This window comes from Brassica oleracea, unplaced genomic scaffold (genome assembly GCF_000695525.1).
Source record: "Brassica oleracea var. oleracea cultivar TO1000 unplaced genomic scaffold, BOL UnpScaffold00953, whole genome shotgun sequence".
In the NCBI taxonomy this organism is placed as follows: Eukaryota; Viridiplantae; Streptophyta; class Magnoliopsida; order Brassicales; family Brassicaceae; genus Brassica; species Brassica oleracea.
In genome coordinates, this window is record NW_013617545.1 from 14772 (window position 1) to 36954 (window position 22183).

At 43.8% G+C, this 22183-nt stretch overlaps 2 protein-coding genes across 2 annotated transcripts; both read right to left on the bottom strand.

Annotated features, from left to right (window-relative positions):
* Window positions 1–609: 609 nt before the first annotated feature.
* Window positions 610–1635, bottom strand: LOC106320530. The gene has a single exon (XM_013758908.1). The coding sequence runs from the start codon at window positions 1633–1635 to the stop codon at window positions 610–612; it is 1026 nt and encodes a 341-aa protein (XP_013614362.1).
* An 18055-nt stretch (window positions 1636–19690) lies between these two features.
* LOC106320531 lies at window positions 19691–20503 on the bottom strand. The gene has a single exon (XM_013758909.1). The coding sequence runs from the start codon at window positions 20501–20503 to the stop codon at window positions 19691–19693; it is 813 nt and encodes a 270-aa protein (XP_013614363.1).
* Between the last annotated feature and the right edge of the window lie 1680 nt (window positions 20504–22183).

Consider the following 22183-nt stretch of genomic DNA (forward strand, 5'->3'; position numbering starts at 1 on the left):
CCTCATTAGAATAGTAAATTGATTTTAATGAAGTTCCAATCATAAATTATAACTTTGGATCTTCTCTCCAATCTATCAAAATCCTATAAAAGTTTTTTGCTGAAAGTAATAAAACTAGAAACACAAGAAAGCACACTTTGCCTCTAACATGGGGGCAAAGCTTATATAATTAGGTTAAAACTCGTCAGGGGTAATCTTGTAAATTGGTGAAGACTTGGGCTTCAAGTGGGTTGTGACCAAACTGGCTTTCTGCGCGCTTCGCTCTCGATCGATGTTCAAATGTGAACATCGATCGATATTTTTTTCTCAATATCGACCGATGGTCGAGCTCGATGGTCATCACGGGTGCTTGCTCCAAATATCTCCAAAATGCTCCAAAATCATCACTTATCTCCAAATCACTCCTAAACTTATAAATATAATAAGTAGACTCTATAACATAATAATTAGTAGTAAAAACACCTATAAACCATGGGTGAAAATGGGTCAAATCCATGGCCTATCAGAGTGCGTCCTGAATCGTACGCGGCTTATCCAAGGTTATCCACTTCCTGAATTTCCACTTGTACCAGAGCATTTTACGGAGTGCATCTATCGCTACTTTTTCACTTATTCCGCTGACTCTGGCAATGACGACTTAAATCGTTTTATGAAGTCGCGGAGAGGTTCGTCCTCTCCCTGGGACATGCTCCAGAGATCGACATCGGAGGTTTCTCGGTCTATGAACATAGAGTACTGCTTGAGAAATTCTGAGGCGAGTTGGCGAAAGCTTCCAATGGAATTTCGCTTCAGGCGAGAGAACCATTCGAGTGCTGCTCCTTGGAGGTTTTCGACGAAGAGGTGGCATTCGCCGGCATCCCTTTCGCTTTCTCTGAATTTGGCTCTCCCCATCGCGATCTGGAAAGCCTGCAGGTGTGCCCTTGGATCAGTCGTGCCGTCGTAAGGCGCTACCTTGATCTTTCCGGGATCCGAAACCCTAGTTCCCATGATGCGGGTAGTAAAGGGCATTTTTCGAGATTCCCCGAGCAGATGGTCGATCTCGGGCGCGGTGCTAGTAGCGTGGTGAATCTGAGATTTCACCGCTCTGACTTCTGCAGCCGTTTTCCTAAGATGATCGCGAAGATCGCGGATCTGGGATTTCTCGCTAGTCGGTTCCCGATTTCGTCGGTGTTTGCCGCTAGTGTTCCGAGTCTGCTCCTCGCCCAGTTCTTCCTGTTCTTCCCAGAAGATAGCTTCTTCTTCTTTGGTCATAGGATTATCGAACTGGGAATCATCTTTAGCCGCACGACTTCTTGTCCAACGCGTATTTATGTCTGCGTCTTTGTCCGTAAGTTCGGACTGACTGCTCGAATCCACATCGACACGTTCAACTTCTCCGTCTTCCTCGTCTTCCACGATCGGGGGAAGATCTCTTGGATCTTTCCGTGTTTGCGCAGGGGTGGTTTCGTCGGGATTCTGCCCGGACGGATTCGACCGGTTTAGAGGAGTCGCAAAATTGAGTATTCTTCCGCGGATTAGGGTTGTCCCGCGCGGGCAGACGGCCCTGGTTCTTGCCATTAGGTTTTCGACCTGTTTAGCGAGAGAACTCATGACCTTGTCTCGTTCTTTCGACTTCTTTTCGAAAGTCGAGAACATCTTCTAGACCTCCTCGAACGCTGCGGTGTTGACATTAACCGCAGTAACGTTTGCTGCTGGAGTATTTTCAACGTTGTCGTCGACGGGATCACCGTCGCGAGTTTTTTGGTTGTCGAGATCGTCAGCTGACATGTCCGATCGAGCGTTGGTGGCCGAGAGTTAGATTGATCCGTAACCCCCCTCCTTCTAGCGCCAAACTGTGAGAACCAAAATTCGCACTATCCATTTCCGTTTAAATTAGGAAAGATAGGAAACCCTAAATTTTCCAGAGGTCCCGGATATCTGCTAAACCACACGCCAAGAATTCAGAACACGAAAGTGCAAACGATAGATAAATATATGGAATCGAAAAGAGAGCAAGAAAGATTTTTATTCCGAATTCGCATTTGAGCGTAACAACGAGGTAAGAGCCTTCAGCCACGAGAGCTGTCGGCGAGATTCGTAGTTCTAGCAACCTAAGACTTGAAAACCTAGTTGAGTCGCAGCTCGAATAACAAAAACGGAAAATTGCCTAAATTGGACTAAGTATTGCTCTGGGTAATAATTCTTCTCTCTTCTCGCCCTTCAGCCTCGGTCTCCTTATATACTTCCTCTAAGGAGGTTTACCTTTTCCCCTTCTTCCCCCGGTCGAGTTTATCCCTTCACGGAAATATTCCATTTCCCTTCGAGCTTGGTATTTATCTTCGGAAACATGGCATTTATCTTCGGAAACTTGACATTTATCTTTTCCTGCATAACAAAAGATAAACCGTCATAACGATTGGGCTTGATTTCTATAAAATCATAAGTGGGTTCTTTGCCGCGTTCTGGCTGCTTTTGGGCCTTTTCCCGACGTCGAATTTAAGGAACACTCCAATTCCTCGTATAGCGTAGGCAATTCGAGGTGTTTAGTTAATCATAGCCGTTTTATACGATCAATCCGAATGTCCTTCGAGAAAAGAGGAGTTCCCGCGGTTTTTAAATCGTAAAGTTCTAATGATGCCCCGATCGAAACGAAGCAAGAATGAGTTCGATACAGTTTTGGCCGTTCGCCGAACTGGACTGGTCCAGCTCGGTGAACGGCCGACCTGAATCCATGTTCGATGATCGAGTTTGTTTGTTTCGACGAAGTGATCTTGAGGCCTTTGATAGTTTTTTCCGTTCTTTCCCGACTTCATTTTCTTTAATAAAGAAAAAGTTTTTCTCGGACGCCTTTTCCTATGTTGATTTTGTCGTAACCGATTTTGACCCCAACATATACCTGACCGGAATGATTGTTGGCCGATGTAAGGATGTTTATATCGGTAGCGGCAGGTGATGCTCTGTCGATTGATATCGAAAGTGTCTCGTCGGTCGATACTAACGGCAATCGTCTACTTGGATCTCTTTTTTTATATATATAATGACCTACAATAATTAAAAACGAACATAAATAGTAGATTAATAAAAACCAAATAAATATTACCTAATAATGGTTGCCTCCCACTCAGCGTTTTGTTATAGTCATCTAGCTTGACTTTGGAGGTGATTGGGCTAGTAATGTTGAAAGTTGGCACTTGTCGGGAAACAAGTCTCCATCTCTTCTTTGCGCTTGTTGAACCATGTACCAGTGAAGTCTCGCATTGCTTCATCTCCTCTGCGCCATTTGTCTTTCATTATTGTAGTTGCATCTTCTATCTTCTGTAATCTATCTCCAAGACTCTCAAGATTGAACTGATGTCTCATAACTGTGGCGTATGTGTCAGCTGAGATCTCCTCTCCACGGTTGTGTGTATCAGACATATCTGATGTCACCTTTTGTACTAGCCTCCCTCGGTTTGAAGCTCCGTCGACCGATGTCTGTCTGTGAATGTCGGTCGATTTATTTTTGCGTCTGTAGATCGATGCTGATGCTTCTGGTCGACGGGCAATGTAACTCTAAATCTCCACTAATTCCCCTTGAATAGCTTCTATATTGGAAGTCAAAGCACAAATGGTGAGGTCCATTGGGAAATAGATGTCATCACATCTCCTATCAAGCCTCTCTTCTGTAGTTTCCAGAGCTCTGTAGATCCCTTCTACCAACTGATCTATCTCTTCCATGGTGTGAAAATCTGGTTGAGACTTCATCGTATGTGAGTGTGGTGGATTGTTGTCAACGATGCTGGTAAGTGGTTATCGATCGATGCTGCTAAGTTACTGTCGATCGATGCTTGTCGACGTCTGTCAATTGATGTAGGGCGAGAAACGTCAGTCGCACGCCGAATTTTGGCTATGTCTTGCCTCATCTCTTCCATGCAAGTAGTTAGCCAACTGATACTATCATTCAATGGATAGTAGACTCCATCAAGCTTCATCTGGAAGTCTTCTTTGTTATTCTCTTGGTCTCCGCAGACTCCATAGAACATCTCATTGATCTCGTCCTTGGTGTAGATCTCTGGTACTAACATGGTTTGAGTGAATGAGATATCATGTTCTGGAAGACAGATGTAGTTTGGCTCATCTCTCGAAGCTCTTTCCAGAAGTCTTCTGATATCTTTGTTGTGAACACGAATGGTGAGTCCATCTACTTCTCTGGTGTATCCCTGATCATCTCTGTAGATTCCATACTCATCCTTCTCTTCCCTGTAGAATTTCCTAGTACCGAAAAGATCAAAGGCTCTTCTGCAAAATTCAGGACGTCTGTCGACCGATGTTGAGACGTCAACGTTGATCGATGGTCGAGTAGGATGCCGAGACCTCTGTTTGAAGCGTTTATCTATGCCACCAGCTGTGTCATAGAACTCCTTTGTAACCTTCTGCTGGTGTTCTGGAAAATTGTGTTGTTGCACGAAGAGGTTGTCTGCTCCATTAGCCGTCTGAAGGATGTCTGCAATATTCTCTCGAGATACATGTAGAGTACGTCCATCTATAGCCTTTACGTAGCCATTTGGGTCCCTGAAAATACCAAATTCGTCTGGAGTTAGATACTGGTTATCAAATTTATCTTTTTCGCTTACAGTGGTTTTGGACGGATGTCGAACGATGTTGTATGGTTGATGGCGATCGATGTTGAAGGATTGATGTCGATCGATGGAGGAATCGCTCTGTCGATCGGATGGCTGAAATGTGTTCTTTCCCAAGCAGCTTCTGCTCGTTTCTGATCTATATCATCGTGTCTTTGTATGTTGACAAGTTCCTCATATGTGAAACCCTCATGAAGTTCATCAGCTCCTTGATCACAATATGCTGTCTCTACTGCATAGCTCTCACGATGGTGATCATCTGCCCAACTTCCAATTGAGTAATCTCCGTCTCGGGTAGCGTCGACGTTAGTGTCGATCGATGGGTAGTAGGCGATGTCGGTCGATGCTCGAAGGCTGTTTGGTTGATGAAGTTGAGTGTCGATCGATGCTGAACCGTTCCTGTCGATCGATGGCGACTTCTCTTTCCAAAAGGAATGATGGAGAAGTCTATCTTCCTCGTCAAGAGTCGCTCTTTGCTCTATAGCTCGTTCTTCCACATAATTTTCATCATACTCCTCTGTATGCATATTGTGTGCCGCCATAGTGGGATTGTAGTAATCGTTTTCCCATTCTCCTTAACTACTGTCGACTGATGTTGCAGTGTGAGTTTCAATCGACACCGAGTATTCTGTCTCGTATTTGGCTTCACAGTGGCATGCTGCAATGATTCATGGATCATTGATTCTTCTGGAGGTCGTCTGTGGCTTCTTGACTAGAATAGGGTTGTAGTGGACATAAGGATCTATGAGCGTTAGGCACAACTGGTTGGTTTGCAAGTTTCACACTGCTCCCACTGTTGACAAGAAGGCTCTCCCAAGTAATAGATAAGAGTTCCAGTTCAGCTTGATGTCCAAGACATGAAAATCAATCTGCACCTCTAGGTCTCTCACAATCCCTCCTGAATTTCTCTAAGAACAATTCACAAAAGTGAATAATTCCCTGGAAGGCTCCACCTGCAGACCCAAATGATCTGCTATAACCCTAGGTAGGATGCTGACTGATGCTCCTGTATCGCACAAGGCATGTGGGAACTCAATACCCTTCACCGTGCAAGGTATTGCAAATTGTCCATGATCACTATTCTTCGTCAATGTAATCCTTTTCCTCATCTGTTCTCTAGCTTCACAGAACATTCTCCTAATGTCTTCTTCTGTGTCTCTAGTTTCTCTGAAGAACATCCACAATCTGTGGGTAAAATAAGCTTCATCGAATGGCTTATATAGAGGAATCCTGAAGCCTCTTTTTTGGAAACTTTCCTTTTCCTTTTCATTAGCCCCCCTCTTTAGATGTTTCGCCACTTTTTCCTTTCTTCTTCTTAGGGTTCTTCCCGTAGGACCCTTATCAACTTCCATAGGATCTTCTCCATCATCCGAAGGGGTCCTGACGGTCTCTGGTGGGTTTGCTGAAGGTTTGGGTTTGGGCCTGATTGCATTAAGACGTTCAACATCTATCTTTGGCATCTGCACTCGGTACGTAAGAGGTGATCGTCGATCGATGGGTGCTGGAGGTTGTCGATCGATGGGAGTCTCTTGATGTCGATCGATGACGGGGTCATAATGTCGATCGATGTTTACATAGACAGGGCTGGGCGGATGTGGGGGTTTTGCTGCGAACTCCTCGTGAGTCATGATCCTCACGGCATTGCAAGATGCGGTTGATTCCGTAGGTGTTGTCAATCGATGACCAGGACAGGATGTCAATCGATTTTGGATGACCTCTGTCGACCGATGTTCATGGCTTGGCGTCGATCGACACCAATGTGATCCGCCGAAACTCATCAGACTTTCTACTTCGAAATCTCCTTCTTGCAGCTTCTCTTCCTTCACCACTTGCCAGAAATCATCCCCAATGATGGCATTCATGTGGGGCTTCATCACATCATCTTCTACCCCTCTTGTCAAGTCTCCCTGCCTCTTAACAGCTTCTCCTGTCTGAACAACCTGCCTCTCCAGCTTCTTCACATGAGTGCTCAAAGTCTCAAACTATGTGTTCAGGTTGGTGTAGACAGAATCAATCTTCCCATTGAAGTCCATCGCCATGCGCTGCTGTCCCTCAAGAACTCTATCAAGCATCTCCTCAATCTTAGTGCTCAAAGTCTCAAACTATGTGTTCAGGTTGGTGTAGACAGAATCAATCTTCCCATTGAAGTCCATCGCCATGCGCTGCTGTCCCTCAAGAACTCTATCAAGCATCTCCTCAATCTTGCTCTCTTGAGTTGGCGGTGGTGGCTTTTGGTAGTAGGAGCTTCCATAACCCATGTTGGTGCTGTATTTGTTGATGTAGTTGCTGCTGTAGGGTTTCTGGTGTTGCGAACTCTGGTTGAAATTGCCCATATTTCCATAGGAGTTTTTGTATCCACCCTGGTTTCCAGAACCTTGGAATCCAAGTCCACTGATGAAGTTCACATCTGCTCACTCTGCTCTACCCTTTGTGTCTACAGCCTCTGCATCTTCAACCAAGCAGACCTGCTTCCTGAGAATCTTGTGAACACTGTCCAGCTTTGCTTTCACTTCATCCATCTGATCATTCCCAAGGATGGTCGCAGATCTCTTCCTCTCAAAGTCAGTGTTCATGGTTCTGTTGCTAGATGCTAGGTTTTCAACGACCGTCACTGCCTCCTCTGGATTCCTGGTGTTGAAGTTCCCATTGCTGGAAGCATCAAGAGCCATCTGGTACTGGACGACAATGCCTCTGTAGAAAGTACTGAGCATTGTACTTTATTGAATCCATGGTGTGGACAGTACTGATCCAAGAGCTTCTGAATGATTCTGACGGCTCCTGAGTGAATGTAGCAATCTTTCTCCTCAAGTCTTCAGCACGCGCTTCATCAAAGAAGTTGCATAAGAATGCATTCTTGATGTCGCTCCATGATGTTAGAGTTCCTGGTGGTAGCTGCTTAAGCCAATGCGAAGCATCTGCAGCAAGTGAGTAATTGTAGAGCTTGCATAGGAGGTAGTCTTCAGAGACTCCCTCGTCTTTAATAGCAGATATAAGAGCCTCGAACCTCTCCAGATGGTCCATAGGATGCTCGTGAGATAACCCATAGTAGGGTGTCTGTCCCAAGAGTGTGTAGTACTGCGGCTTCAACTCAAAATCCCTTTGAATAGTTGGAGGTCGAATGGCTGATCTGTTGATGTAGAACTGATCTGGACGGTTGTAGTCAGCCAATGTTCTGGGTCAAGCGGCCTCATCTACAGGTAGAGTAGCGCCTGTAGCAGTAGCGCCTGTAGCATCAGTATCAGACTCAGGGATTGAATCCCCCTGAGCATATATCCTCTAACCTGCTGCATTACGCAGATGACTCTCCTGGTCATGCAGGTCTCGTCTCTCATCACGTACAAGAATCAAAGTCGCAACCATGTCTCGCGGCTCAGTATCGATCGATGTTCGGACTGAAGTATCAATCGATGTCGGATGGAAAATGTCGGCCGACGGGAGATGAGTGTCTTCGGTCGATGGTGGTGAGCGAGTATCGGTCGACGGGACTAGTGCCTGGGTCGACGGTGGTTGACCAAAATCAAGCGACGAACAAGCGTTGTTGTCGATCGATGAGGAGCACGCTTCTTTGCGGATTGAACGCTCCAAGCTTGCAGGATCTGGTGAGAATAGATGTTGAGTTTCCTTGTTGCTTCTAGTACTGCTGGGCATGTACCTGAAAGTCCCAGAAAAATATTTTTATGTAAGAAACTTAACAAAATTAAATGTAATAGGCGATCAAAGCTCCTCAACAACAGCGCCAAATTTGATATCACTCAAATTACCCTAAAGAGTGAATTTACTCTCTCAAATAAGAGGTTCAATTGCAGTACTTAGGGATCGAATCCACAAGGATCTAGGGAATCTAATAAATCGAATGGGATTTGTTAAGTAGGATGGTTTAATGATTAAAATGTAAAATTACAGTTTTGTTGAGCAAGTAATTGCTCGATTGATTGATTGAGGTTTTGGCGCTTAAAAGAAAATAGTCAGACTTAGGGTTTTTATTCAGGAACCTTGGAATTATAATCCTACAGATGCCTAATGAGTTGCATGCATGATAATGTAGAGCTCAACTACTAAACAACAAGTCAATCAGCTCTTGCGTTTCTGGACTTGTCTATTAACTAGATCTAATGACCCAAACAAGAGTGTTCGATCAATAGCAAGTGTCAATCGATTATCCAATAGGGATATCGATCGATATACCTTTCACTCCGTCAATCGATTATCCAGTATGGATATCGATCGAAGCGCTTCTAGTTAAGCTTTATGCGCGGGTTGAATGATGCTCACTAAGCTCACTAGATCAGCTCTTGCCTTACTCTAGCAAGAATCTTAGCTCAATTAAAATGGTTTCAGGATGAGAATGAAGCTAACTCTTTTATCTAACAATCCTAGGGCAAGTTCTAGGTAGCTAATCTAGAATCAGGCATTAATGACAATCTTAATGATTATTATCACAACTCAGCAATCTATAGTTGGGGCTAATCCCTCATAACCTATTTAAACCCTAAAATCTAACAATGGAACTACTCAGACATGGCCAAGCAATTCATAACATCAATTTGGTAAGAAAACTTCATTAGAATAGTAAATAGATACCAGTGGAGTTTCAATCACAAATATAACTTTGGATCTTCTCTCCAATCTATCAAAATCCTAAAAACCTTTTTCTGATAATAGTAATACAAGAAACACAAGAAAGCACACTTTGCCTCTAACATGGTGGCAAAGCTTATATAATTAGGTTAAAACTCGTCAAGGGTAATTGGTGAAGACTTGGGCTTCAAGTAGGCTGTGACCAAACGGGCTTTCTGCGCGTTTTGCTGTCAATCGATGTTCTGATGTGAACATCGATCGATGTTCGTTCCTAAATATCGACCGATGGTCGAGCTCGATGGTCATCTCGGGTGCTTGCTCCAAATACCTCCAAAATGCTCCAAAATCATCACTTATCTCCAAATCACTCCTGATCTTATAAATATAATAAATAGACTCTATAATATAATAATTAGTAGTAAAAACGCTATAAACCATGGGTGAAAGTGGGGCAAATCCATGGTCTATCATCCAGCCTGAAGGATTTTCGACACCGTTTTAAAGGTTACAAAATGTCAAGCGTAGTCGGATCCATGGCATTGGAATAATATATCGGGGATTTCAGTTTCGGCGACGCAACGTCTATATATTCCGTCAGAGCAATGTTTGCAGAGATATGGCTAGTCTCAAAAATTTCTTTCTGGTATACCCTCTTAAACCTTCGGGTTCTACGTCAGCAATTAGATAGTTTACTATGTCAGCATACCAAGGTCTGCGTAGATTTTTTTCGATTGCGTGTACTTCTCGACTCAGACTTCCGTCCATGGGTGAGTCATGTTCAAGATGTATGGTGTTGCAGGCAACGTTGATTTTTATATCGCAAGTGATAGTTACGAGAGAAGTTTCTTGGCTTAGAAAATCGAGAGTGTCGATCGACATGGCATCGTCGCCGTCGATCGACAGGGCGTCGTCGCCGTCGATCGACGGTTCCTGGGATGCGAGACATATGTTTCCGACGAATGAATCTGTCCGGTAAACATTTTCCGTTGGTAAGAAATCGTCGATGGGAACGTTATCTTCAATTCGTATCCGAGAAAGGTGATCTGCTACTCCGTTTTCTACTCCTCTTTTATCTTTAATTTCGATATCAAACTCTTGGAGTAGCAGGATCCATCGCAAAAGTCTTGGTTTCGCGTCTTTCTTTTGCATTAAATATTTTATTGCAGCATGGTCAGTATGGACGATGACTCGCGAACCGACTAGGTATTGGCAGAATTTTTCAAATGCATAAACTACATCAAGTAGTTCTTTTTCTGTTGTTGTGTAATTCCTTTTTGCCTCGTCGAGAGTTCGACTGGCGTAGTAAACAGCGTGAAGCCTTTTGTCTTTCCTTTGTTCTAAAACTGCTCCTACGGCGAAATCACTTGCATCACACATTATCTCGAAAGGAAGATTTCAGTAAGGTGCCTGTACGATGGGGGCGATTATTAAGGCTTTCTTGATTTCTTCAAAAGCTTTCACGCATTCTGCAGAGAATTCAAATTTAACTTCTTTACAGAGGAGTCTAGCGATTTTGCTGAAATCTTGTATGAATCTCCTGTAAAATCCGGCATGTCTGAGAAAACTTGTAACGTCATTTACGTTCGTGGGTGCAGGCAAGCCGGTCATTACCTTGATTTTCGCTCGATCTACTTCTATACCCGCAGCGGACACCTTATGTCCTAGGAAGATTCCATCGTTAACCATGAAGTGGCATTTTTTCCAATTTAGAACGAGGTTCTTTTCTTCACATCTTGCCAAAACTCTACATAGGTTATCGAGACAGTTTTTGAAACTAGATCCATATACTGAAAAATCGTCCATAAAGACTTCCATGAAATCTTCTATCATATCCGTAAAAATTGACATCATGCACCGTTGGAAAGTGGCATGGGCATTACATAGACCGAATGGCATTCTGCGGTATGCGAATGTTCCGTAAAGGCATGTAAAGATGGTCTTTTCTTGATCGTCAGGATGTATAGGGATTTGGAAAAATACGGAGTATCCGTCAAGAAACCAGTAGTATTGGTGATTTGCCAATCTTTCCAACATTTGGTCAATGAAGGGTAAAGGGAAGTGGTATTATCTAGTGGATGCGTTCAGTTTTCTGTAATCGATACACATCCGATGTCCGGTGACAGTACGCGTAGGGATGAGTTCATTTTTATCATACTTAACCACTGTAATTCCGCCTTTCTTAGGTACAACATGCACATGGCTTACCCAGTTGCTATCTGAAATTGGGTAGATGACTCCAGCATCTAGGAGTTTGATAATTTCTTTCTTAACAACTTCTTTTAAGTTCGGGTTTAGCCTCCTTTGGTGTTCCACTGACGATTTGGAATAGTCTTCTAAGTGAATCCGGTGCATGCACAGATCCGGAGATATACCAGGAATATCCCCGAGAAAATATCCGAGGGATTTTCTATACTTGCGCAGTTTTATTAATAACAACGCAAGTTCTCCGTTGGTTAGGTTGGCGTTTACGATTACGAGGTAGGAGTTTTTATAGAGAAAAGCATATTTAAATCTGGCATGCAGTTGCTTTAACTAAATTTTTGGTGCTTTGTCTGGATCCCAATCTTCTAAGGAAGATGGTTGTCAATCGACGGCGTCCTTTAAAGATCGATCGATATTGATTTCCAAAGTGTCATCCTCTATTTCGTCGATATTTGCTATTTCTATACTTGCGTCCATTAATCGTGTGTATTCATCAGCTCTGCTGTCGACATCGAATGTTTCCTCTTCGGTGGATGTAAGCACTTTTTCCATGGGGTCATCTGAGCATAGGTCTATGAAGGATTCTTCAGCCAGCTCAGAGATATCGTCCACGTAGGAGATTTTTATCGATTAAGGGTCGTTTAATCAGTTTTTCCATGTCGAAGGTCATTGGAATGCTTCCAATGTTTAAACATATCCGACCTTCCTTGACGTTGATGATTACACCAGCTGTAGCTAGAAATGGTCTACCCAAAATGAGGGGATCCTTTGGTTCATTCTTGTATTTCAGCACAACAAAATCCGTTGGAACGTGACAATTGTTAATCCTTATTGGCACGTCGTCAAATACTCCCTCAGGTACTCTAACGGATCTGTCAGCAAGAACCAAAGTTATTTTGGTAGGTTTGACCTTGTCGTATCCCAGGGATATCGCGACAGAGTGCGGCATGAGGTTCACGCTGGAACCTAGGTTACAAGGGATCGAGGAAAAATTTTATTCCGTATATTGCAATCCAAAATAAAGCTGCTCGGGTCGGGCCTCTTGATCGGAGTTTCGCCTTGGATTATTGCACTTACTTCCTCTGAAACCATCTTGACGCTGTGCTCAGCGGCTGGGAAGCTGTTGGATACCATGTCTTTTACATATTTCTTTGTTGAAGGTGATACTTTTATGGCATCACTCAATGGCATTTCCAACGTAATTTTATCGAATGCTTTCTTGCACATCGCCTTATCTAATTCTCGCTTAGTCTGCGTCTTGTTAGGAGGAAAGGGTGGTAAAGTTCTATACACTCTCTCTACAGCTGGTTCAGCAGGAGTCGAGGGTCGATCGACATTGTTTCCAGTTTGTCGATTGATATTTACCATAGTTGGTCGATCGACGTTGGTTCCTTCTTGTCGATCGATTTCCACATCTTCTTCCAACTCCTCTTCTTCCTCCTCGAGGTTGATGGCCGCTTCCTTAGTGTTGGTCCGCTCTTTCTCGTGAGGTGTTTCTGATTCTTGGTTGTGACTATCGAGGATTATTGTGATCTACTTTCACCGGTTTTCTCAACTTCAGCACGCTTTTTCTGCATAGTTGATTTCTATTGTGCTCGGATTGAGGCGTTTTCCGCTTCGTAGTAACACATCATTAACTTGACGTTTCGGATTTGCATCAGTTCGCCCAGGGAGACGTCCCGTTTCTCTTTTGATGGCGGTCGCATTTTCCGCGACTTGACCGTCCAGTCTCTTAATGTGTTCACTTAAAGCGTCGAACTTCCTCATTAGCTCACTGTAGACTATGTCTATCTATCCGTTCAGGTCAGTGGCCATTTTGCGATTTTCCGTGAAAGCTTGGTTTAACCTAAATTTTGCTTTGCCTCGGTGTGATCCAACAGTAGCATCGTAATTTTGGGTAAAACTATCGGTGTTAGGGATAGGATACCTATTTTTCAAGTTTGGAATATCTACGAAGTCTACATGTTGTTCCAATTCAGAAAGGGTATCATCGTCAATTTGATAAATCCCAAATTGGTTTTGTTCCTCTAGAGCATAATGGAGTGAGTTTATAGACTCTTTGATCTTTGCTAATTGTGGCCCTTCCATTGAGTCAACTCTCCTTCCTCACTCTACGTCCATCATTTCGTAGGATCTACCCGTAGCTAAATTCTTGATCAAACGCTTCGCTTCTTCAGGGTTCCTAGGACTGAAATTCCCTTCACTGGCTGTGTCAAGCGTGATTTGGTAATGCAAGTTAATACCTCCGTAAAAGGTATTAAGGAGCTGCGGTTCCGAATAACCATGGTGGGGGCATTCAAGCTAGTAACTCTTGAATCTCTCCCAAGCGTTTCTGAATGATTCTCAAGGATCTTGGCGGAAAGTGGAGATTTTCTTCCTTACATCCCAGTAATGCGTCTCATCGAAGAAGTTGTTAATGAAGGTATTCCTTATTTCCTTCCAACAGGTCAAAGACCCTGTTGGTAGTTGGTCCAACCATTTTCTGGCGTCGTCTTCTAAGAAAAATGAAAAGAGTTTAAAGCGATTGTACTCGTCATCCATCATATCTTCCAGATACTCGATGTGATCATGTGGGTGCTCTGAGATGGTTCCACGAAAAGGATTCTGACGTACTAAGAATAAGTATTCGAGGCTCACCCCGGATTTCTTGGTATCATCTTTGGATAGTCTTGCAGAGGCAATTTTGTTTCATGATCTCTTTTTGAGATCAAATTAATTTTAACAGGGATTGCAGGCCCCTGTTCATTGGTAATTTGGTTAATTGTGTTGCTTAGTTGACCTTTAAGCTCTCCTAGGACTACTCTCTCATTAGCATTATTGGTAAGAGAAAACTTACCTGCTTCCAGCGGGGTGTCGTCGATCGATGTTTGATGTGTAGCGTCAATCGATGTTTGATGTGTAGCGTCGATCGATTGTTCCGTCGACTCGTCGCTCGATGTTGTTGTCATTTCGTCGATCGATGTCCGGCCAAAATCCATATCTTCCATCTTTAAGTTCCTGTGTCAACAGGAAAAGAAGGAAAAATTTTAGCAAATTCAGTAACATAATCTTGATTAAATTCTAAACTTAATCTAACGGTAATAAGAAAGAGGCCCCGGCAACGGCGCCAAATTTGATATCACTCAAATTACCTTAAGGAGTGAATTACTCTCTCAAATAAGCGGTTCAGATGTAGTACTTAGGGATCGAATAAACAGAGACTCTAGGATTACACAATAGATTATGGTTTTTAAAGTAGGCTAGATTAATTGGTTTATGGGTTTTAAAGCAACAAATGAATTGGTGAGCAAGGTTATTGCTCGATTGGTTTGTTTTGATGTTGTTAACAGTTGGGAGAATAGCTAGATTCAGGTATATTCTCAGGTATGATAAGTAAATACTTAATTTGGGTTTTTAGGGGTTTATTGATATTAATTGTTCTTGAATATAAACTAAGATATAATCAATCTGATTATCTAATCTGGATCTCGGATTTCAACTATCGTATGTTAATCGCGAGAAAGTGTCGATCGATGATTCATTAAGAACTATATTTTTAAACACCCTAATAACAGTTTGAGTCAGTAATACATTTATCAACCTATTGTGAAACCTAAATCTAACAGTAAGGACTACTCAGACATATTCATAAGGTACATGGTTATGATGGTATGAATAACACTTAAATAAAATGAATAATAAGAGTAAGCAATAGAGTAAATGAAAGCAAGAGAGTTCAAGATATTCTCTGTTTTGTAGTTTAGATCTATCTCCTCCAATACTAAGCTCTTCCTCTCCAATGGTGGCTTCTTGCTTCTCTCCAAACTAGGTCTAAAAGGTCTCTAGGCAAGTCTGCCTCTAAAATGATACAAAACCCTAATAATATAGACTAACAGGCGGTCAGGGACTTAAAATGTAATTATTGAAACTTTTGTGAAACTTGCAATCTTCTAATTTTGTCATTAACTCTCGGGTGGCTTCACCGTCGATCGATGAGAAGAGCTCATAATCGATCGATATTTCTTGATAACCGTCGATCGATATTCAGATAAATAATCGACCGTCCAGCAAAGCTCAAAAGGTCTCCAAATAGCTCCAAATACATCATTTTCTTCCAGTTAGTACCTGAACCAGTAATTACTCAAAATAGACTCTATATAGTAGTAAATATATCTTAAAACACTTATAAACCATGGCTAATAATGGGTAAAATCCATGGTCTATCAGTCTCTCACAATTCCTCCTGAGCTCTTCTGAGAACAATACACAAAAGTGAACGATTCCTTGGAAAGCTCCACCTTCAGACCTAGATTGTAACACCCTCGAACCGTCCTAAACATATGGTCGATCGACCGGCCAACATTCAAACAAGAACATGACCAATCGACCGTCCAACACCCAGGGTTAGAGATGAATAATCTAACCGGCCAACCAACAATCAAACAAGAACATGACTGACCGTCCAACCCAACACCATGGTCCGGAAGCGCTACGTGACGGGTTAGAGACGATCCGGTCAGAGTAACAAAATTTACTCCACGACCTCGACCAGTTCATCCACTAACTCGTCCCGCTGCGTCAAGGCACAAGGCTTTGAAACCCGTACCTAGAGTTAGCGTTTTCCGTTAGATCAAGGCCTAAGGCTTTTCAACCCGAACTACTACCTAACGTTGTGTTAGACCGGACTAGTCAAATATCAGAGTACTCATAAAACGCATATAAAACAATTACTTTTATTGAATAGGAAATATTCATACATTGAATAATTCAAGACTGGGCCCGGCCTAATGCCAAATCGAGCCAACAAAACACATAACACAATACCGTTTACAAAAGGCATGAAATCTACTCCGGCGGTCCTAACGTCCAGCACCGAGCTTTCCGATCATCTTTACCTAAAGTGACCTGCAAAAAGGACAACGGAGTTGGATGAGTAATCTAGTATTACTCAGTGAGCTGGCAGCCTCTACCCGCAACCTAGACTCTAACCCAGACAACCCAAAATAACAATAAATCTAGCCCTAACATGTAATAAAAGCTAAGGCTAAGCAAACTGTTACTAACTTAGACTTGGCCTCCTACCATGATCTAGCTACAAGTAACGGGAACTTGCATTAAAACAAGTCAACAACCAATCCCTAGTTAACCATATATACGCTTGAGTTCAGTACTCATGTAGTGTTTGACACTTAGACTATACAAGTATTATTAACCGGTTGACCAACAATCAGACAAGAACATGATCGGCCAACCAATGATACCGCATAGCTTTAATATCCACCACCCTTCACAAGCAATCACTCAAACACATACAGGCCAACGCTACACTAACCAAATACACACCAAGCCAAATCCGGTACCTAAACCAGACTTAGGACTTAATGTCAGAACCTACAAGACGAACAATCAACAACCACAACCACAACAATAATAAGTTAGTAACTACCAATGAATCGATCTAACTCGTAACACCGTATATCGGTGCTACATTAACTCGAGGGTTCCATAACCCTCTACGACACACTAACACAACACTCTAACCTGGGCCCTGGTGACTTCGTGTTCCTCCTCATCATCCTCGGCAATATCCTATCTCCCTACCACAAAGACTAGGAGAAGGAACTTTCAACCGAACGCGGCCCACAGTACAGTCGGGTCACCGCGCGACAGCCCCAGTACAGTCGGGCCACTGCCGGTTGTTACACGACGATCGCGGCCCACAGTACGGTCGGGTCACCGCGAGATAGCCCCAGTACAGTCGGGTCACTGCCGGTCACTACCCCATCCGTGTAACCACTCAGCCATAGGCCATGACCCCATCTCTCTGAGTGCTCTTGATCCAGCGAATAAGGGGTTTCCTTGAACCCGCTGGGTACGAGGTTGAGGAAACAATAATCATCCCCTAAACATGCCTAGCAAGGTGGGCTACACACAAGCTATATGGCATCACACTCTAACTCTACAACAATATCATCACTAAACAACTTAACTAGTTAGTCACTCCCTTACCAAGAGATGACTAACCTCCATCAATAAGATTAATTAAACGAGCAAACATTTAATTAAATCTACTCAATCAATCGACTCAATCAAACCGTTACCCAGATAGTTCGACCTCCTGCTACGACACTATCTTTAAAGATAATGGGAACCTGCACTCAACCATATCAACACGCAAGAATATAAATCATGATGCATCCTAGTCCTAGTCAGGTTATTATCTCAGTCTTAATTCCATTCATGTCAGTTTAGCCCTTGCTAAACTGAGTCTAGTTCCGTAAATAAAATAACCGTAAGGACTCTACCATTAAATAGCGTGATCATTCTAATCTATATGTGACTCGATCTACCCTAAATTCCAAGTGGAATTCACACAAAACCAACTCACAGTGTTCTAGGCGAGAAGCAGCTGGTTGATCGGAGAGGACTTGGCCAAAACCCAAGGGACGTCTTGACTGGACTGGACTGGACTGATCTTGACTTGGACATAACCTTGGCTTCACCATGAAGAAACTGACAGGCCTCGACAGACTGATCTGGACTCGGACAGAACCTCCTTTAGCTTCTGGACAGTTCTTCAGACTTCCCGGCGGAGTATCGAGCAAAACATCGACTGATCTGAACCCGTGGAACTGAAATAACTCTGGACAGTACCTCCACTTAACCTTAGAAGAATCTTACTGGCATGGATGGATTGATTTGGACAGAGCGTCCGCCTCACAGTTGTAGAGAATCGCCGATTGGCCAGAATTTGCCTTCTCGGTGGCGTATCGGTCTTTAGAATCGACCGTACTCTAAAATCTCTCACTTTCTTTCATTCTCTCTCTCTACCCACGTTTTTACTTTGCTTTTGGTTTGGAATGGATGTCTGAAACTGTGGGAGGCATGGATATTTATAGAAATCATCGACAAGTAATATCGAGCCACACAGGCGACTGTGTATCAGCCCGCATGCTTCCGGTTGCATGTGTGGCGACACACGGGCGCACACATGTCTTGCTGTATGACTCAGTAACATGCTGAGTGACACACCCACGTCCAGATGGCTTGCTTCATGGCTGGAGTCCATGCGATGCGACACACGGCTTGCTACATGTCGATCAGCATGCTTCAGTTGCAGATACGGCGACATCTCGTGCTTATACATGTCATGCTACATGTTCCAGCTTCATGCACGTCGACATGTCGTGCTTCGGTTGACACTCAGCTTGCTAGACACTTGACACCACGTCATTGACTCATGCATTGAGACACCTCGAGCTTCTCGGTTCATTTGTGCAATTTCGATCCTTCCGGTGAATTTTTGACCAGCGATCAATCCCGAATATTTTTATGCTCCCGTTCTGATGCTCTGAATATTTTTAATAAACTGCAAAATATTTCTGACCTTGACAGAAAATATTTTCCGAGCCTCCGGCTTCCTTGAAAAATTTCTTAGCACCGAAATTAGGTTTTTTTACCCGATTTCGGGTTTTCCCGTCGTGCTTCGATCCCGTCGTGCTTACTTCCCGTCGTGCTTAATTCCCGTCCTGCTTCCAACTTATGATGTCTCTGATTTAATATTCCGCTGATACGAAGTTTTGGGGAAAACCTCGCGGTGAAGAAACATCATGCTTCTAAAACGTCGAGCATCTAAAACGTCGTGCTTCCAAAAATGTTATGCTTCCAAAACGTCCGTCTGATCAATCTAACACATCATCTAACTATGGTCGAGCAGCTTATTCGACTCATAGGTCACTCAGGTTCAATTCTTCGACCACCTCGTTCTTTGAAATTTCCCGATCGATCTTTTTCGCCTGCGGTTCGACCACCAAGTTGATCCTCGACCAATCTTCTCGACCAATTGATCTCGACCATTTTATCCCGAAGGGCGGGTTATCACATAGATGGTCTGCCATAACCCTAGGTAGGATGCTGACTGATGCTCCTGTGTCACATAGTGAATGTGGGAACTCAATACCCTTCACCGTACATGGTATTGCAAACTTCTCAGGATCACTCTTCTTCTTTAGTGTAATCCTCTTCTTCATCTTTTCTCTGGCCTCATAGAACATTCTCCAGGATCACTCTTCTTCTGTATCTACACCACCAATACTCAAGGTCCCTACAATCATTCAGGCTGAGTTCTCTACCCATTCTATGTTCCATGCAATATGATGCAATAATAGAAATAGGTCAGGGCTAAGTGACGTACCAGTGATCGCTCAGAAGGTGCTAAACTCGCCAGACTCCTTCGAAAGCCAATAAACCCGCAGTGTTGTGGTATGTCCCTTGCCCTTGGTTAACCTGTCCGCATCCGCGCGGTTTATCTTCTACTCTCCTTGCAACTTCGATCACTCCCTCTTGTAGAGCCCGGTCTTTCCGCAATGGAAGCAGGATCTACCGTTGTCACCTTTTCCGTGCCCTTGGTCCATTTTCGGACAGTTCTGGATCGCATGGTCCTTGCTACCACAACGGGTGCAAGCTCCCATCGCCTTCCAGCACTCGCCCCCGTGCCTCCTACCGCACTCGCCCCCGTGCCTCCTACAGCACTGGGCACACTCAGATCGACTTCCCGAAGACTTACCGCCTTCAACGACCTGCTCCCTCTTCCTCTTCCGGTCATTTGACTTGCTTCCCAAAGCATGTTGGGTGTGAGACTTCACCCAGCTTTCCTCAGCAAGAGTTGTCTCCAGCAAGGCAACCTTTTCGACAAGTTCCGAGACAGTACGAAACGTGAGGACAGAGCAGTGTGTCCGAAGTTCCACCCTTAGACCGCAGAAGAACCGACATACTTGCACCGTCTCATCATCCAGTTCCTTCCCAACATACCGCCTAAGACTGTTGAACTCTTCCTCATACTCACACACAGTTCTGCGACCTTGGGTGAGGTACAAGAATTTTGCTTCAAGCCGATCCCATGCTTGGGCTGGGAAGTACTTCTTGTTGAACTCCTGCTCGAAGTCTTCAATCCTTTCGATGCTTCTTCCAATACACTTGTCCACAGCAACCCACCAGTTGTGCGCATCCCCTTCCAAGAAGTGGACCGTGATATCCTTCTTGTAGTCGTCTAGACAGCGATTAGACTTGAATTTCCGGATCAGACGGCTCCTCCACTTATCTGCCTCGATTGGATCAGTACTACCTTTGAGGTGTTTGGTCCCCATACGACCTATGTGTTACCAAACACTCAGGTAATCCTCCCTTTTCACGGCCTGGACTGGCTCTGGATCCAGCTCTACCACTTCAGCCATTTCTCTGACCCGTTCTCCTCCGACGAAAGGAATAGCCGTAGGAATCCGAGTCGACTGCCCAACAAACGAGTTCACCAATGGTGTGAATGCCTGAGTCAGGGTCGTTATCTGCGTTGCCATCTTAGTTAGGGTGTTTAGCACATCCATCATGGATGGCTCTGCGGTCCGACGGCGTCTACGTCCTGTCTATTCATCTCTAGCTCCACCAGCCGGAGCCGAGTGACGTTCCGCATTAGAGGATTCAACGACTTCCTCGTCAAGCTGTTCCAGGTTGCGGTTAAGAGGGTCATCCTCCACCCGAGTCCCAGTATCAACAAGGTTGGTCTGAACCATCAGTGTTTCCCCAGCGTTCTGTCCAATCTCAGGTCCGATTGGAGTTGTGTTCAATGCATTGCCTCCTCCCTTATCTTTCTTTCCCCTTGTTGATTTCTTTTTCCAGCCTGAGGATAGAAAATGTTAGCGAAATCACCGCAACATATAATACATCCTCGACTAAGCAAAATGTTACCGTGAGACCCGAGCCAGATGAGTGGTTTCCCCATAACCCAACTAATCCTAGAATCAAGCATGCTCTGATACCAAGTTAAAGTGCCCTAACCCGGACACTTGATCCAGTGAGGTTCCTTAGGTTTGACCATTGCTTGACCAGGCCGACCAGTCAGTTCTTAAAGTCTGATTATTTTTAAGTCAAATTCAGACAATTCAAAGATTCATAAGATAGAGTCTATATGTGTTTTATTAGAGTCAATATGTTGAAAGATAAACTGATTCCTTTATTTATATCACAAAGGATTCGATACAATTGTTAAGTTTGCACTATAGGCTATTACAATGTTCGATCCTAAATTAGTCTATCCAACCACCCATCCATCTGCGGCCTCGAGTCTTCACGGCTAAGCCAAGTCCTTCCCACGATCACCATCTTGTCCTAAAACCAACAAAACGTAAGTATCTATCCGATAACTTAACCAGCCAATTTCTAAAGCATGCAACAATAAACGGTTGTTTCTAAGTTCAACCCGAAAATCCCCTTAGTATAATCCGACTTATCCAGTCGCTTAACCAGATCAATCAAGTTCAGTTTGCGGATCTAGATCAAACCGTCTTACTCACTGAACCATTCGGATCGGCCATAACCCGATCAAGTCAAACGGGTATGATCTGTGATCTATCGGATCCAACACTTAAGCATCAGACCGCATGATGGTACCGGATCTAAGCCATGATCCATTATCCGATCCTAAGACCAAGACACTCAATCGTTCATACATAAGAAAGAAGAAAAGGCCAAGTAAGGATTTGAAGGACGAAACCGATTTAGGCCGATCGTCCATTGCCCCGTTTGGATCCACGTGAAGGCCATGGCGATGGCTTATCCAGTCCATACCTTAGACGTGCGCTCCGGAGTTCCATTCGCAGTCTGTTTCGCTTTCTCCCTTAGATCCACCATGTTCGGATCAATCTTCAAGATCCTATGGTTGGATTGCCTTCGCGGCCTGATTCCGATTAAGTCTTCCCTTGAAAACGCCCAAGTTCTCTCTTTTGGTTTGCCTTTGCTTTCTGATCGAGTTTTGTGTTTCCTTAGGAAACTAT